General features: G+C 44.8%; 1 protein-coding gene across 3 annotated transcripts in view; it reads left to right on the top strand.

Moving 5' to 3' along the window:
• LOC106612642 (limbic system-associated membrane protein) overlaps positions 1-16,872 on the top strand; it is a 1,101,661-nt gene that overhangs the window by 1,081,014 nt on the left and 3,775 nt on the right. For all 3 annotated transcript variants that reach the window (XM_014213996.2, XM_014213995.2, XM_014213994.2), the window contains 2 exons: positions 4,640-4,771; positions 4,906-5,026. In XM_014213996.2, the coding sequence (XP_014069471.1) occupies positions 4,640-4,771; positions 4,906-5,026 (253 nt within the window). The remainder of the gene's footprint in view (positions 1-4,639; positions 4,772-4,905; positions 5,027-16,872) is intronic.

The following is a 16,872-nucleotide window of genomic DNA, read 5'->3' on the forward strand; positions in this document are numbered from 1 at the left end:
TGTTGTTGTGTGACTCTCACCCATCATCACTCACAGCTCCCCTCCAGGCCTTTGTGACCACAACGTGGTGCATCATGGGATGTTCTAAGGGTGATGTAACCGGAGTATAACCTGAGTGTCCTTGTCCCAAGGCAATGCTATTTGACCAATCCATAAAGAATCAGGAAATGAGAAGCCATGCTGGAATAACGTGCGGTCTATGATTCAATAAAATTGATTTGTTTATCTGATGCGCTGATCAGCATGATACGGCAAGCCTGCACAAATGGGAATGGTATTTGTAAAATGGTTTTGAAGTTTATCAAAGAGTGGTCTTTCGCTGAGGTGAAAATGTTTCCCTGAAGACCTCCGTATATGTAAGCATGTGGTTGTTTTCATTGTGGTTGGCCCTCTAGCTGCTGATATGACCAAAAGAATGAGAAAGGTGGGTGGTGATTTAGCTCAGTCATTTGCTCATTATCTTCCCACTAAGAGTCTTAAAGAACAGGCTGGGCTAATTATATATTGACCCCTCATCATCTAAATCAGACAATGGCCCGACAAAAAGATTGTCTCCATGTGTTTGAGAAAGATAAAGCCGAGCCTTTTCCATTTGGAAGCACTTAGAAAGTTGTGTAGACAAAATAAAATAAATGTTGCAGAGCCATTTGTGCCGTTCTCCCGAAGTTCTCCCAAAATCAACTGCTTAACATAAATTAGTATTCACAAAATAAATGTAACATTTCGCACAGTGGTAAATGATGCTCATGAATAATGCATGGACATGCAAATCAGCATTTAGTTCCCAACTGCAGTTGTGTCGCTACGTGATGCTGAGTCTCTCCTCACTGATGGTTTGTGCTTTGCTCTCTATAGTGTCTCAAATCTGCCTTCTAGTTCCCTTACGTAAGGTCTTTCCAAAATACTGGCTTGCCAACAGACGCGTACACTTGAACTACCCCATTCAAGGAAAAATGTCATCAGAAATATAAGGGCTCTTTTGGCTAGGTAGGCATTCTGTGCTGCAGTACGAGGCTCAAACGTGAGTGGAATTTTGGTGATTCCATGCTAATGTGACCAGGATTAGAGTTGACCTACGCAGTCCCATCTGATTCATTCTGAGATGAGTTATATGCTGCTGCTGGCTCTCAGCTCCCTCCTGGCACAGTGTGTGTGTGTGTGTGTGTGTGTGTGTGTGTGTGTGTGTGTGTGTGTGTGTGTGTGTGTGTGTGTGTGTGTGTGTGTGTGTGTGTGTGTGTGTGTGTGTGTGTGTGTGTGTGTGTGTGAGAGAGAGAGTAGTGGGGAGGTGGTAGTGGGTTGGGAGCACAGGAGGTTGGTGGCAACTTAATTGGGGAGGAAAGCTCATAGTAATGGCTGGAATAAATGGGATGGTATCCAACACAAGGATGTGCTTGATACTATTCCATTCACACCATTCCAGACATTATTAGTAGCTGTCTCCCCTCAGCAGCCCCCTGTAGTTGGAAGCCCTCTCCGTCACTGTTGTGGTTAGCCTTCACCATAATGTAGTTGCTTTCCCAAGAATTTAAGGAAATACAATTGTTGAAACAAGCCCAAAGTAACACAGTTCAATGCAAATAACTTTTCACCACACATTTATGAGTGTGAGGCTCACAGACCACTGCACTGTTATGTTGCTCCCAAATCCTGGTACTAGATGGCCCTAGGGTTGTGCACCTTTTATTCAGAACTAGAATATGTTGGAAAATAATTATATTCATTGTCTTTCAGTGTTGCTGGCGCACAGTCAACACAATAAATTATAACATGGCACCGGCAAAATTGAGCTTTTCATCAAAGTAGAATTTTCAGTGCCATTTTCATAGTGAAGTTTTTAAGTTCCGTTTTCATAATAAACACTGTTCATTATAAATGGTTGAAGAATAAAGAGTTTATTTAATTGTCATAGCTTATCATGCGTTTGCAGCTTAGCAACATAGGCCCTACATCTATCTATCTAAAGTACATCCGGGCTCAAAGCAAGCTGGAGGAGTGTGCTGCTGCCGAATGCCATGACTTGGACCTTAAACTTTCACCTGTAGTCACAATAAGCTGATGTGAAGGGGGGTGTTTGGCAATGCTAGGCAGAGCTAGCCACTCAACAGGATGGTTTTGGACAGTTCTCCTAGGGGTCTCTGTCTGCGTCAAGTGAAGATCATCGGCTTTGTTTTCAACTGAATGAGCCCAGGACTTTAGGGGGAGAATGGTAGAGAACACCTATTCATGTCTTACACCCAGTCAGACCAGGATACAGGCATAGACACACTCTCTAACACTCTTGCACACACACACACACACACACACACACACACACACACACACACACACACACACACACACACACACACACACACACACACACACACACACACAGACACATCGATCTTCCATTTTCTACAGTTCACATACAAAAACACACACACACCCACACAAACTATTTATGTCTGTGATTTGGAATTCCTCTCTTTCTTTACTCTCTCTCTCTCTCATTCATCTCTTTTTTCACACAACTCAAACTGATTTATTGCTCTGACAATCTATGTGAAATAAGAAGTTATGTGAAGTAAGAAATGTGCACTCCATTCTCTCCCACCTCATTGGGTTTCTCACTCACTCACTCGATTAGCATAGAGTTGTATGGCTTTGCCATCATGTGATTTTTAATGTGCACGCTCCAAATCAATCACTTTTCCATTCCCCATGGGGCCCATGGAAAGCAGTGATTTATACCTGCTGAATCCACACAGAGATTGAATAGCTATAGAAACAGGTTCTTTCCTGGTGAAGGTAAGCCTATTTCTCATAATTACTTTCTTTCTGAGAGTTAGTACTTGAAGTGTATGTAAAGAGAGAACAGTGTTGATCATGAGGCTGCTCTAGCCTCCTGGGGGACATTTGTTGATTTAATAGAATCATTAATTAAACAATAAATCTGGTCATATTCATGACACAGTTGTTTCTGGACCCTGCTGAGTTATTGACTTAATATTTCCAGTTCACTTGTATAAAGAAGTTGATTTTATTATTAGAATTGATCATTTTGGTCACACTTTATTTGGATAGTCTGTAGATCTGTAGGTGGAAACCTGCTTGTTATGGTTAGGGTTGGAATAAAGTTTAGGGTAAGGGTTAGAGCTTGGGTAAGGGTTAGTAGGCAGTAGAAATGTTACTGAAAGTCTGTAGAGTGACTACAGATGGACTATCCAAATAAAGTGTTACCTAGATAGCTACTGTAAGTAAGCTACCGTACTGTAGATCGTAGCTAAGTCATCATCTTCTCTCTCTAGCCCCTCAAGAAATATCTATTCAGGTGAAGTCCAACTGCCTTAATGATAAAACGATCAAGCAGCCACAATACATTTCCATGGCAACTGATTTCAAACCTAATTTTCCAATCATGGCATCCATTGTCCACGATGAGTGTGTTTGATATGGCTGCAGTGGCCATGCTAGGAGGACCCTTTGATCTGAGTGCTCTTTTCATAAGCATTGAACTACACCAGACAATCCTACCAAACATAAGCGTAACCATAGAGATCCTATCAAATATATTCTAATTCTATGGGCATGGCACAGAAAGAGCTTGATACATTGGGCATGCGGCTGTGAATGCTGTCGCTATGCAGTTTGAGACTTGAAATTGAGGTTGTTCGATATGTTTACATTTTGAATTTAGCCACAAACAAATCTATAAGAATAACTTGAGTGTCTCTAATAAGAAAGGAACAGTCTTCCATATCGACATCCCAGGGTTGTTACTTAATTTCACGGGTAGAAGACCTTGCTCCCTGAGTGTCAGCTCAGTTGCGCAGTGCTCATTGTTTTATTTAGTTGGGTTCGGTGGCATTTGGAGGTTTAGCTGTTTTTTTTGTTTTTTTTACTCAGAAACTGTCTCTGTCTTCCACACATTTACAGGGCTTGGAAAAAAACATGTTAGTTATAAGGTTAAACAGGTCTCAGGAGTCTTCATGCATTCACTGCAGGCTATTGTTCCTGTCAATCAATATCCATTTAGAAAGGCCAAAGGAAATGTTGATACAGTACACTCTTGTTTTGTTTGTGAACAGCTTTAGTCAATGTTACCCCATGGTACCTTCGTCAATGTTACCCCATGGTAACTTCGTCAATGTTACCCCATGGTACCTTCGTCAATGTTACCCCATGGTACCTTCGTCAATGTTACCCCATGGTACCTTCGTCAATGTTACCCCATGGTACCTTCGTCAATGTTACCCCATGGTACCTTCGTCAATGTTACCCCATGGTACCTTCGTCAATGCTATCCCTTGGTACTGTATGTAGCAATTGTACCGGGTATCTAATCAACCCAAGACAGCACTGCAGAGTCAGTCTTATCCGCATGCTTGTCATTCTCCTCATCCTGATCACTCCTAGATAGGCTCAATGAGAGAAACTCAGGAGACATACGTGACTAAGGGAACTGCTGTTTCAGGTATGTCCATGTGATGCTGCATTCAAACATTTGGTCCAACATTCATTTGCTAATCAGGCTTATTGAAAGTAATGACGGATTTAGAGCCCCGTTGAACATCATTGTTCCGCTTTTCCTGGAAGCTATCCTGTTTTCCCTATGTCCTCCATTCACCCTCTCTTTCTCTCTCTCTGTGTTTCCCCACAGCGGATTCTCTAGATGGGGAGGAGTACCTGGATATATCAGGGATCATGAGGAACCAGGCGGGCCGCTACGAATGCAAAGCCAGCAATGACGTGGCCACACCGGACGTCAAATACGTCAATGTTGTCGTCAACTGTAAGTCACTTTTTGGGGGGGTGACTCCTGTTTCTCCTGGCCAGTTGTTTTTACTACATTGAGATCCATGATGTGTCTTTCATTAATTGATGAAAGCAATAGAACCAGATTAACTGTTGTGATTGAATCCTTAGATCCTCCCGCCATCGAGAATGCCAAGAGCTCTGAAACTCAGGTGGGCCATATGGGGGTTCTTCAGTGTGATGTGGCCGCAGTGCCCAAACCAGAGTTTGAGTGGTACAGAGATGACAAGAGGTAAGCGTTTTGTGGTTGTTTGATTCCCAGATTGCCCCTTTAATACATGTCCTTTGGTTATAATGGGGGAAGAGCCTACCCTATTATCAGAGGAGGCTGGTGGGAGAATCTATAGGAGGCCCGGGCACATTTTTATGGAATAAATGGAATGGTATCAAACATATGGAAACCACGTTTGACTACATTCCATTAATTCCAGCCATTACAATGAGCCCGTCCTCCTATAGCTCCTCCCACCAGCCTGCACTGCATGTCATATGAAAATGTAAAAGTTGTCCAGGGGACCAATTTCACACCTATGACAGAGAGGACACTTATAGAGGAGAACCGTAGGTGGAAATCCGTATGTGATCACTAAGCAATGGCAACCATGTTCCTTTCATCTTAACACTTTTCATGTAATAACCTCTCAGATTGCTTCACTGTAACATATTCAGCGGCTGTGCAAAGCCGAAAAGTGAAAGTGTTTATGGTAATGTTCACACTTAACAGTCTTTGTAAGCTCGATGATTGTGATAAAAAAATTACAAACTGAGGAGCAAATTTAGTATAAGTATTGTCTGCTATTTTATTGCAAAAGTAGTCTAGGTATTCAGTATATAATTGATAATTGTTCAGATATTTAAATTGTTCACTACCATTATTTTATAAAACGGGTTCAGTCAGCGCTTTGCCTTTCTGACTCCAATCATTCCACGACCCTTTTGATTAGCTGAGGTGATTTGGTCAAGTGTGAAACACTTTATCTAGAAACAATTGATCCTTGATTGCGATACGTATTTGGAAATCTTTAACACTCAACTTAATTATCATCCCAATTTTTTTTTTTACAAATGCAAAAGATGCACTGCTGTACCGGACACCCCTGCAGCCCCTGAAATGCGGGGACCATGAGCTTTGGGGGCCCTTACACCTGTCATTGATGTCAATTTTTTAAAATGTAATAAATACTTTTTATTTTATTTCCGTATGTACTAGGATACTAAGTGTTTGTTTCTTGGGCTTCAGGAATGTGACTGAAAAGGTACCCCAGGTCTTGAAAAATAACAAACTGATTGAAAGTATTAGGGGGTATCAGCAAACAAATGCCATGGTCAAGCCTACGACAGCACCAGTGCAATGAGTGGAGCTTACTGTGTCCAAAAGCTCATATCAGACGAGAGCCTAATGGTTCTTAGGTAGTTCTTTATGAGTTTTAGATTAGAAAATGATCTCTCCACAGAAGCGACAGTTACAGGGATGGTAAAAACAGCTTGATTGCTGTAGAAACATCAGGGAAACTGGGCAGAAGGGAATGGTGCTTTCTGGTCACATTTAATTTGTCACATGCGCCGATACAACCGGTGTAGACCTTACAGTGAAATGCTTACTTACAAGCCCTTAACCAACAATGCGGTTTTAAGAAAATACCAACAAAAAAAGTAAGAAATAAGAATAACAAATAATTGAAGAGCAACAGTAAATAACAATAGCGGGGCTATAGGGCTATATACAGGGGGTACCGGTACAGAGTCAATGTGTCAATGTGTGGGGGTCACTGGTGTCGAGGTAATTCAGGTAATTATGTACATGTAGGTAGAGTTATTAAAGTAGCTATGCATAGATAATAACAGAGAGTAGCAGCAGCGTGGGGGGGGGGCAATGCAAATAGTCTGGGTAGCCATTTGATTAGCTGTTCAGGTGTCTTATGGCTTGGGGGTAGAAGCTGTTTAGAAACCTATTGGACCTAGATTTGGCGCTCCAGTACCGCTTACCGTGCGGTAGCAGAGAGAACAGTCTATGACTAGGGTGGCTGGGGTCTTTGACAATTTTTAGGGCCTTCCTCTGACACCGCCTGGTATAGAGGTCCTGGATGGCAGGAAGATGTACTGGGCCGTACGCACTACCCTCTGTAGTGCCTTGTTGTTGGAGGCCAACCAGGTAACCCGTCAGGATACTCTCGATGGTGCAGCTGTAAAACCTTTTGAGGACCTGAGGACCCATGACAAATCTTTTCAGTCTCCCGAGGGGGAATAGGTTTTGTCGTGCCCTCTTCACGACTGTCTTGGTGTGCTTGGACCATGTTAGTTTGTTGGTGATGTGGATGCCAAGGAACTTGAAGCGCTCAACCCGCTCCACTGCAGCCCCGTCGATGAGAATGGGGGCGTCCTCGGTCCTCCTTTTCCTGTAGTCCACAATCATCTCCTTTGTCTTGATCATGTTGAGGGAGAGGTTGTTGTCCTGGCACCACACGGTTAGGTCTCTGACCTCCTCCCTATAGGCTGTCTCACCGCTGTCGGTGATACCAAGGCTGTCTCATTGTTGTCGGTGATACCACTGTTGTCATCAGCAAACTTAATGATGGTGTTGGAGTCGTGCCTGGCCGTGCAGTCATGAGTGAACAAGGAGTACAGGAGATGACTGAGCACGCACCCCTGAGGGGCCCCCGTGTTGAGGATTAGCGTGGCGGATGTGTTGTTGCTTACCCTTACCACCTGGGGGGCATCCCATTAGGAAGTCCATGATCCAGTTGCAGAGGGAGTAGTTTAGTCCCAGGGTCCTTAGCTTAGTGATGAGCTTTGAGGGTACTATGGTGTTGAACGTTGAACTGTAGTCAATGAATAGAATTCTCACATATGTGTTCCTTTTGTCCAGGTGGGAAAGGGCAGTGTGGAGTGCAATAGAGATTGCATCATCTGTGGATCTGTTGGTGCGGTATGCAAATTGGAGTGGGTCTAGGGTTTCTGGGATAATAGTGTTGATGTGAGCCATGACCAGCCTTTCAAAGCATTTCATGGCTACAGACGGGAGTGCTATGGGTCGGTAGTCATTTAGGCAGGTTACCTTAGTGTTCTTGGGCACAAATACAGCAGTTCTGCAACATCTTTAATTGAGCCTCTCATTCTCCTTAATTCTCAACACATCATGGAAAGAGATTAACTGTATAGGAAGCTCTGGGACAGGTCATCTGGACACTGGACAGCCAATAAATTAGAAGATGCAGGGCTCGAGGGCCTTGAACAAAAAAAGCAATTTTTGTTCATACTGGTGAACCGTCATTTGAGTTGTGTGGTTGCAATATCAACAGTCCCTTATCTCTGGTATATCTTGGCATGCGTCATTCAAGACTAAGTTTAAATTGTGTGCAGCACAATGGACATACACTGAGTGCACAAAACATTATGAACACCTGCTCTTTCATTGACATAGACTGACCAGGTGAATCAAGGTGAAAGCTATGATCACTTATTGATGTCACTTGTCAAATCCACTTCAATCAGTGTAGAGGAAGGGTAGGAGACAGGTTAAAGAAGGCTTTTTAAGCCTTGAGACAATTGGGACATGGATTGTGTATGTATGCCATTCAGAGGGTGAATGGGCAAGACTAAAGATTTACTTTAAGTGCCTTTGAATGGGGTATGGTAGTAGGTGGCAGGCGCACCGGTTCGTGTCCAGAACTGCAACGCTGCTGGGTCTTTTCACACACTCCCGTGTGTATCAAAAATGGTCCACCACTCAAAGGACATCCAGCCAACTTGACACAACTGTGGGAAGCTTTGGAGTCAACATGGGCCAACATCCCTGTGGAACGCTTTCGACACCTTGTAGAGTCCCATGCCCCAATGAATTGAGGCTGTTCTGAGGGATAAAGGTGGGGGGTGCAACTCAATATTAGGAAGATGTTCATAATGTTTTGTACACTCAGTGTATATTGCACTGTGTCTCAGGAAAGACTATTTGGGGTGGCAATACTCTGTATAGAAAACAGTCGGGCCGCAACCTGGACCTAGAGGCCGTAGTGAACATTTGCACACAAAAAAGGAGGACTTCAGGAGACCAGGTGAGTCTCTCAAGTTGGATTTAATTTTGAATATTGCAGCCCATTTTATGTAGGCTATTAGCCAGACAAAACCCACTGAGTTCAACAACAAATAGTGGCTGAATTTATCCTCAAACCGACTACTTTGTTTCTCATTGCAGCTATAGATAGTACACTGCATAATGAAACAATCCCTAGTAAGCGAGTGTTTTGAGGGTAGACAATGTATTATTTGGCATTAATATAGACTGGTTTTACGCACAACAACAGGAAGAGAGCGCGATGGCGGCTCAGTTTATGCAGGTTCAGATACCCTATGCGGGACAGTTGTATATTCAAAAAAATCTATTGGTAGCTGATTAGTATTCTGTTGTATCTAAAATGTATTTGACAATCTGCAATGTTTGAATTTCCAACTTTAATTACTGAACAAGTAATTACATTATTTCCACTGGCCAGCAGTCTAAAAATGGCAGCATTGCGACACGTTAGGCTTAACCTTGAGAAAATGATGACCAAAATAGGCCTACCATTAAACATTTATCCATTAGCTAAAGCAAAGGTGTGCCCTGGCTCCATAGAAAGCCTATCATCGATTCGATAGGCATGCAGCCGCATAGACATGTTGCAATTTCAGCACCATGGACAGCGATTGGTAGTCTACTTTGTGAGTGGCTGTCTGGCTGACACATTTGATTATTATAGCGCAAACCTTACAGGGGGGCCCAGAGAAACTGCGTTACGCCAGTGACTTACTGTTAGCTGTTTTATCACGGATTTCCACTGAGTTTTTTTAAAACAGCTTCGAGACAACAAAAAAAATGGTGTTCCCTCCTGGGTGTCCATTAGCTCCGGAAGTGTCGTAGTTCAGGTACTGTAAATATGCTACGCAAAATACCTCTGTGTAAGTGTTTCATTTGTGAAATTGTTTTGGGATGATAATTAAGTTGAGTATTAAAGATTTCCAAAACCACATCACAAGGGTTATTCATGTTTAGGCAGAGCGTCAGGGCTCTTAACATATTTCCCCAGCACAACAGTTAGTTTTGTGAATGTATTGTAAGGCACTAGCACTACTGTACATGAATGGGAAATGTTTTGATTAGAAGGGAGAGTATACCTTCTTGTCAAAATGTTTTTGGTAGTAAAGAATTGTGTATATTCACTAATGAATCAGCTAGCATACAGGATCAAACCACAAACCAAAATCCAAATAACCAAGCCTTCTAAACATTACAGAACCAATAGTCCACAGAGGAAAAATGTATTGAAAATCAATACAATATCCCTTAAACAAGTCTTTGTGAATGTTCTCACTTGTATGGAGTTGAGAAAACTAGTCTTTTAAACTACAAAGAGTTTCTTGGTTACGAACATTTCTGACAACAACATTACAGTCAAGATGGTTTCCTTCAGACATACCCACTCAAACCAGGAAGTGACTATGGGTGTGGCCAGAGCACACAGCCTGTACACATCAAGGAACCATGGAACCTTGCCGGTTACAATGTTACTGTAGTTGTTTTGTTCCCCTGAATTCCTGGCTTGGTTATTTCTTGAGATAAATCCATATCTCAGGCCATCTGTTTTTGTGGATCCAGCTATATGCCACAATCGAAAATGAATGGAAAAGATAAGCACCATATAATTTCCAGATTTGCTCTGCTTATCTTTTCATTTGGGGTTGAGTAATATAGCTAGATCTACACAGCCAATGGCATGGTATGTGGACTCGTCACATTAGATTACCTTTTAGGTCAGAAAACATCTGCCAAACTTTGAATTCAAACTCTAATACCTTTAAGTGCCCTTCCTTTACCTCTGCATGTTATTAATTTATCTCCTTCAACGACTTCCTTGATGTAATACAATACCATAATTTCAAATAATGCTCAGCCAGTAGATTTTATGTTTTGTCTTTAACGATTAACTTAGTGTACCTTATCAAGCATATTTACTTCCACTTTGCAAGAGGCCTGTTCCTCAACTTGTTTTCTGTAATTCCCTTTAACCTTACCAGCACTGACCTCGTCATGACTGCCCACCGCTGCTGTTACGTTTGAACTACTTTACCACTGAAATCTCCACACCTGTCACGACTTCCACCGAAGGTGGTTCCTCTCCCTGTTCGGGCGGCGGTCGGCGTCACCGGCCTACTAGTCATCACCGATTCCTTTTTCCTTTTCCGTTTGTTTTGTCTGTGGTTCTTTCACACCTGTTTTTCATTTGCCTTAATTTCTGTTTGTATAATTACCCCTGTTTGCCTGCCTAGGTTTGTGCGGGATTGTTCATGGTGATGTTGTTCGCTAAGGTTGTGCCTTATTGGTTCTCACGTATTATACATAGTGTGTATAAGTTCAGGAGCGTTGTTTTTTGTTTCCCTCCTTCCGTGAGTAACTGGTTTTCTCTATTGTTAAGAGCGTTTGTTTTGGTATTGTACCTGACCTGTATGTTTATGGGACTTGCCTATTAAATACGCATCTCGGACATCTCTGCTCTCCTGCGCTTGACTCCTTCACCTACCTCTACACAATCTCGGCACAGAATCCCGCACCATTTCTTGATGGAGGAGCGCGTCCAACACCACATGGCAGTATTACACCGTCTGTGGACCGCAATGGATCAGGTGATGGCGACGATGGAAAGATAGGAGAGAGGTGACCTTCCTACACCTCCACCAGCCACAGTCCAACCAGTCCCACAACCCTCTCCTTCGTCGCCTGGTCCAAGTGGAATTCAGCTCGCGCTCCAGAGGGAGTACGATGGGACGGCGACCGGGTGCCAGGGGTTCTTACTCCAGATGGAGCTATACCTGGAAATCGTTCACCCGGTTCCTTTGGGAGGTCTCCTGCCTCTCAGGCAAAGCCCGGGAGTGGGCCAATGCGGTGTGGAACGATCCAGACTCGGCGAGGGACCACTACCCAGAGTTCACCTGTCGCTTCCGGGCCGTGTTCGACCACCCACCTGAGGCCGAGCGGCGGGTGAACGGCTATTCCATCTAAGGCAGGAGACGAGGTGCGCACAGGACTTCGCCCTAGAGTTCCGGACCTTGGCCGCCGGCTCGGGATGGAACGACAGGGCCCTGATCGATCACTATAGGTGCAGTTTGCGCAAGGACGTCCATAGGGAGCTAGCATGTCGAGACACCACCCTCACCTTGGACCAGCTGGTAGACATGTCCATTCGGCTGGACAACTTGCTGGCGACCCGCGGACGTCCGGATCGGGTCCTGTCAGTTTCATACCCCAGCCCCTCCGCTCCAATGCCCATGGAGCTAGGAGGGGCTGCAGCGAGGACGACCGGAGGAGGAGCCCTTTCCTGTACCAGCTGTGGTCGTAGAGGGCACACTGCTGACCGGTGCTGGTGGGGCTATTCTGGGAGTCGAGACGCCAGGCCGAGCACTGCTCGGACACCCCAGGTGTGTCGGCACCAGGCTCACCCAGAGTCCCCTGTTGGTCACATGTATGTGTTGATTTCTTTTCCTGAGTTTTCTCCTCATTCCCGGAGTAAGGCGCTAGTCGATTCAGGCGCAGCAGGGAATTTTATTGACCGCGGTGTTGCGCATAGTTTAGGGATCCCCCTTGTTCAGATTGATAAACACTTCCCAGTGCATGCCTTAGATAGCCGACCATTAGGGTCAGGGCTAGTCAGGGAGGCCACGGCTCCACTGGGCATGGTTACGCAGGAGGGTCATGAGGTGAGAATCAGTCTCCTCCTCATTGATTCTCCTGCATTTCCGGTGGTGCTGGGGATCCCCTGGTTGGCCTGTCACAATCCTAAGATTTCGTGGCAACAGAGGGCTCTAAAGGGGTGGTCAGAGGAGTGCTCAGGCAGGTGTGTAGGGCTTTCCATTGGTGCAACGACGGTGGAGAGTCCAGACCAAATCTCCACCGTGCGCATTCCCTGAGAATATGTCGATTTGGCTATCGCCTTCTGTAAAAAGAAGGCGACCCAATTACCACCTCATTGACGAGGGGATTGTGCGATAAATCTCCTGGTAGACGCTGCACTTCCCAGGAGTCACGTGTATCCCCTGTCACAGGAGGAGACGGTGGCTATGGAAACATATGTCTCTGAATCTCTGGGGCAGGGGTACATTCGGCCCTCCACATCACCTGCCTCCTCGAGTTTCTTTTTTGTGAAAAAGAAGGAGGCAGGTCTGCGTCCGTGCATTGATTCCGTCACAGTGGGGTACAGTTACCCGCTACCTCTCATCGCCACGGCGATTGAGTCATTTCACGGGGCACGCTTCTTCACAAAACTGGAGCTTAGGAGGGAGATGAGTGGAAGACAGCGTTTAGTACCACATCCGGCCATTATGAGTACCTTGTCATGCCGTACGGGTTGAAGAATGCTCCAGCAGTCTTCCAATCCTTTGTAGACGAGATTCTCAGGGACCTGCACGGGCAGGGTGTGGTGGTATATATCGATGACATTCTGGTCTATTCCGCTACACGCACCGCGCATGTGTCTCTGGTGCGCAAGGTACTTGGGCGGCTGTTGGAGCATGACCTGTACGTCAAGGCTGAGAAATGCTTGTTCTTCAAACAGGCTGTCTCCTTCCTAGGGTATCGCATTTCCACATCAGAGTTGGTGATGGAGTGTGACCGCATTGCAGCCGTGCGTATTTGGCCGACTCCAACCACGGTAAAGGAGGTGCAGCGGTTTTTAGGGTTTGCCAACTACTACCTGAGGTTTATCCAGGGTTTTGGGCAGGTGGCTGCTCCCATTACATCACTGCTGAAGGGGGGACCGGTGCGTCTGCAGTGGTCGGCTGAGGCGGACAGAGCTTTTGGTCGCCTGAAGGCTCTGTTTACCTCGGCTCCCATGCTGGCTCATCCGGATCCCTCTTTGGCATTCATAGTGGAGGTGGACGCGTCCAAGGCTGGGATTGGAGCCATGCTCTCACAACGCTCGGGTACGCCACCGAAGCTCCGCCCCTGTGCTTTCTTTTCGAGGAAGCTGAGCCCACGGAGCAAAACTATGATGTGGAGGATCGGGAGTTGTTGGCTGTCGTCAAAGCTCTGAAGGTGTGGAGACATTGGCTTGAGGGGGCTAAACACCCTTTTCTCATCTGACCACCATAATCTGGAGTACATCCGGGAGGCGAGGAGACTGAACCAGGTAAGGTGGGCTATGTTTTTCACCCTATTTAGATTTACTATATCATATAGACCAGGTTCCCAGAACACTAAGGCAGACGCACTGTCCCGACTGTATGATGCGGAGGAGCGGTCCATCGATCCTACTCCCATACTTCCGGCCTCTTGTCTGGTGGCACCGGTGAGGTGGGAGGTGAACATCGAGCGGGCATCGCATGTAGAGCCTACTCCACCACAGTGTCCAGCTGGACGGGTGTACGTTCCGCGTGAGGTTCATGACAGGTTGATCTGGTGGGCTCACATATACATAGTGTGTATAAGTTTAGGAGCGTTGTTTTTTGTTTCCCTCCTTCCGTGAGTAACTGGTTTTCTCTGTTAAGAGCGTTTGTTTTGGTATTGTACCTGACCTGTATGTTTATGGGACTTGCCTATTAAATACACATCTCGGACATCTCTGCTCTCCTGCGCTTGACTCCTTCACCTACCTCCACACAATCTCGTCACAAGACCATCTCCCAGTGGCATCTGATGTATAGGAATCCTCTAGTACTTATTGATACTGCAGCAATTAGCATTTCCCAAGACTGACCCGCTTCTCCTAATCCTCTACTGGGGATTCTGAGGCTCATTACTGTTGCTGCTGCTTGGTCCTTTGATCTGGAACCTCCCGGTCCACTATTAGTCTCTCTAGTTTCTGATTACATCCCGCATTCTGGCACCTCCCCTGAACTATGCCGCATGAAAGTCTTCAGGGAAGAGGAGGGTGGTACAGTATAGCCTGGTTAACCCAGACTGAACACTGTACTCACTCATTGGGAACTGAAACAATGGTAGAGTGCTCTTCACAGAACCTGATATTCCCCCAATGTTGAATATGGGGAAGCGTTTTTGTTTCTCCCCATCAACATGAGTTGCTGTCACAACCACTTGACAACATTTTCCATTTTCCCTGCCACGTACAATGTCTTGTTGATTTCCTTTATCAACAGCCTGTAGACATCCTACTTCTGTCACTCACCGTTTCCTGTAATAGCCTACTTTAGATGCACCCACATGCCAACTCGAGAGGCGGCGAATGAGATGTGTCTGCCTGATTGTTTGACAAATTCCCGTTCAAACCAGTTTCTGTACCTTTTGCCCCATTTCAGTACATGAATCGAATCTGTCTTTCTGTTAAAAAATGCTTGTGGCTTCTTAAAGAGAATATGTAATTGAAAAGACATGTGCTGCCATCTACCAGTGGAAGATGATGGTGCAATGAACTAGGTATTATTTGGATCCCTTCCCTGGATGCTTCAGACTTCACACAGTTGCTTATGACTTGACCATAGCTGGAAATGTTGTATTCCATGCTGCTCAACCAGGACTCAGGGGAAGACGTAACATTTTAAACGTAAATCTGTCTCCCTCCATTTAGTATGATATGTTACAAATTCCAATTTGTTGTGACTAATGTTAGCTAGGCTAGGGGTTAGGCTTAAGGTTTAAAGTTAGGGTTAAGGTTAAGGTTAGGAGTTAGGTTAAAGGGTTCGGGGAAGGGTTAGTTAACATGCTAAGTTGTTGCAAAGTAGCTTAAAAAGTAGTAAGTAGTTGCAAAGTTGCTATTTAGCTAAAATGTTGAATTTGTCCGTGACGAGATTTCAACAAGCAACCTTTGGATTGCTTGACATTTGCATTATATGCCAATCCATCCACCCCGAACAACCACCCACCCTCCCTCCTTTCGTTTTTGCCTTAAGTAACTTTCTGTCTTATGTAACCATACCAAACGTAACATATCATACTAATTTGTTACCACTATGTTACGTATAGTTTATGAGACCAAGCTGTGCTGCTAGAACCAAACACAATCATCTAACTGCATGCATGTGCTCTGAAATCCCATAGTGCCTTTAGTATCTAGGAGTCACCTGGCCCAAGTTTGATATTTCGGTCTAATGTAATTTTCCATGACATGAACCACGTGTATTCATTGGCCTTATCATCACTGGTGATGTGAATGGTCCCACCCAAGGTGTCCCTCTAGGAGGATCTCAGCACTTTCTCAACTTTCTGTTTCCCCGCCATCAGATTATGCTGTCTCATGATGTGCACTCACTTTCCTTTTTATGCAAATGTTTTTTACTACCGTGTGTCAGCACAAACCCACTGCCCCCTTAAATCAGTCTCAGCTATCCTAGCACTTTAAAATGTTAAAGGTGGGATCAGTTTGAAGCCCTTCATACATTACCTTGTGTGCCTCTACAATGTATTGTACACGGAGTATACCAAACATTAAGAACACCTTCCTAATATTGAGTTGCACCCCCTTTTGCCCTGAGAACAGCATCAATTCGTCGGGGCATGGACTCTACAAGGTATAGAAAGCGTTCCATGGGGATGCTGGCCCATGCTTCCCACAGTTGTCAAGTTGGCTGGATGTCCTTTGGGTGGTGGACTATTGTTGATACACACGGGAAACTGTTGAGCGTAAAAAGCCCAGCAGCGTTGTAGTTCTTGACACAAACTGGTACGCATGGCCCCTACTACCATACCCCGTTCAAAGGCATTTAAATCTTTTGTCTTGCCCATTCACCCTTTGAAAGGCACTTGCACACAATCCATGTCTCAATTGTCTCAAGGCTTAAAAATCCTTCTTTAACCTGTCTCCTCCCCTTCATCTACACTGATTGAAGTGGATTTAACAGGTGACATCAACAAGGGGTCATAGCTTTCACCTGGTCAGTCTATGTCAAGGAAAGAGTGTATTGTTGTGTCTACTCAATGTCAATAGACTCTATGATAAGGCAAACCAATGTTATCATAATTCATTATTTGTATGTAAATATATGAGAGGAACTGTGTGAACCTTTGTTAATTCTTTGATTCTACTTACTGTATGTATTCTAAAGACAAAAGTGGTAGACAAATCAGATGTCCCGAGTTTTATGCATAGTGTGTCATAA

The sequence above is a fragment of the Salmo salar genome, chromosome ssa09 (genome assembly GCF_905237065.1).
Source record: "Salmo salar chromosome ssa09, Ssal_v3.1, whole genome shotgun sequence".
Classification (NCBI taxonomy): domain Eukaryota; kingdom Metazoa; phylum Chordata; class Actinopteri; order Salmoniformes; family Salmonidae; genus Salmo; species Salmo salar.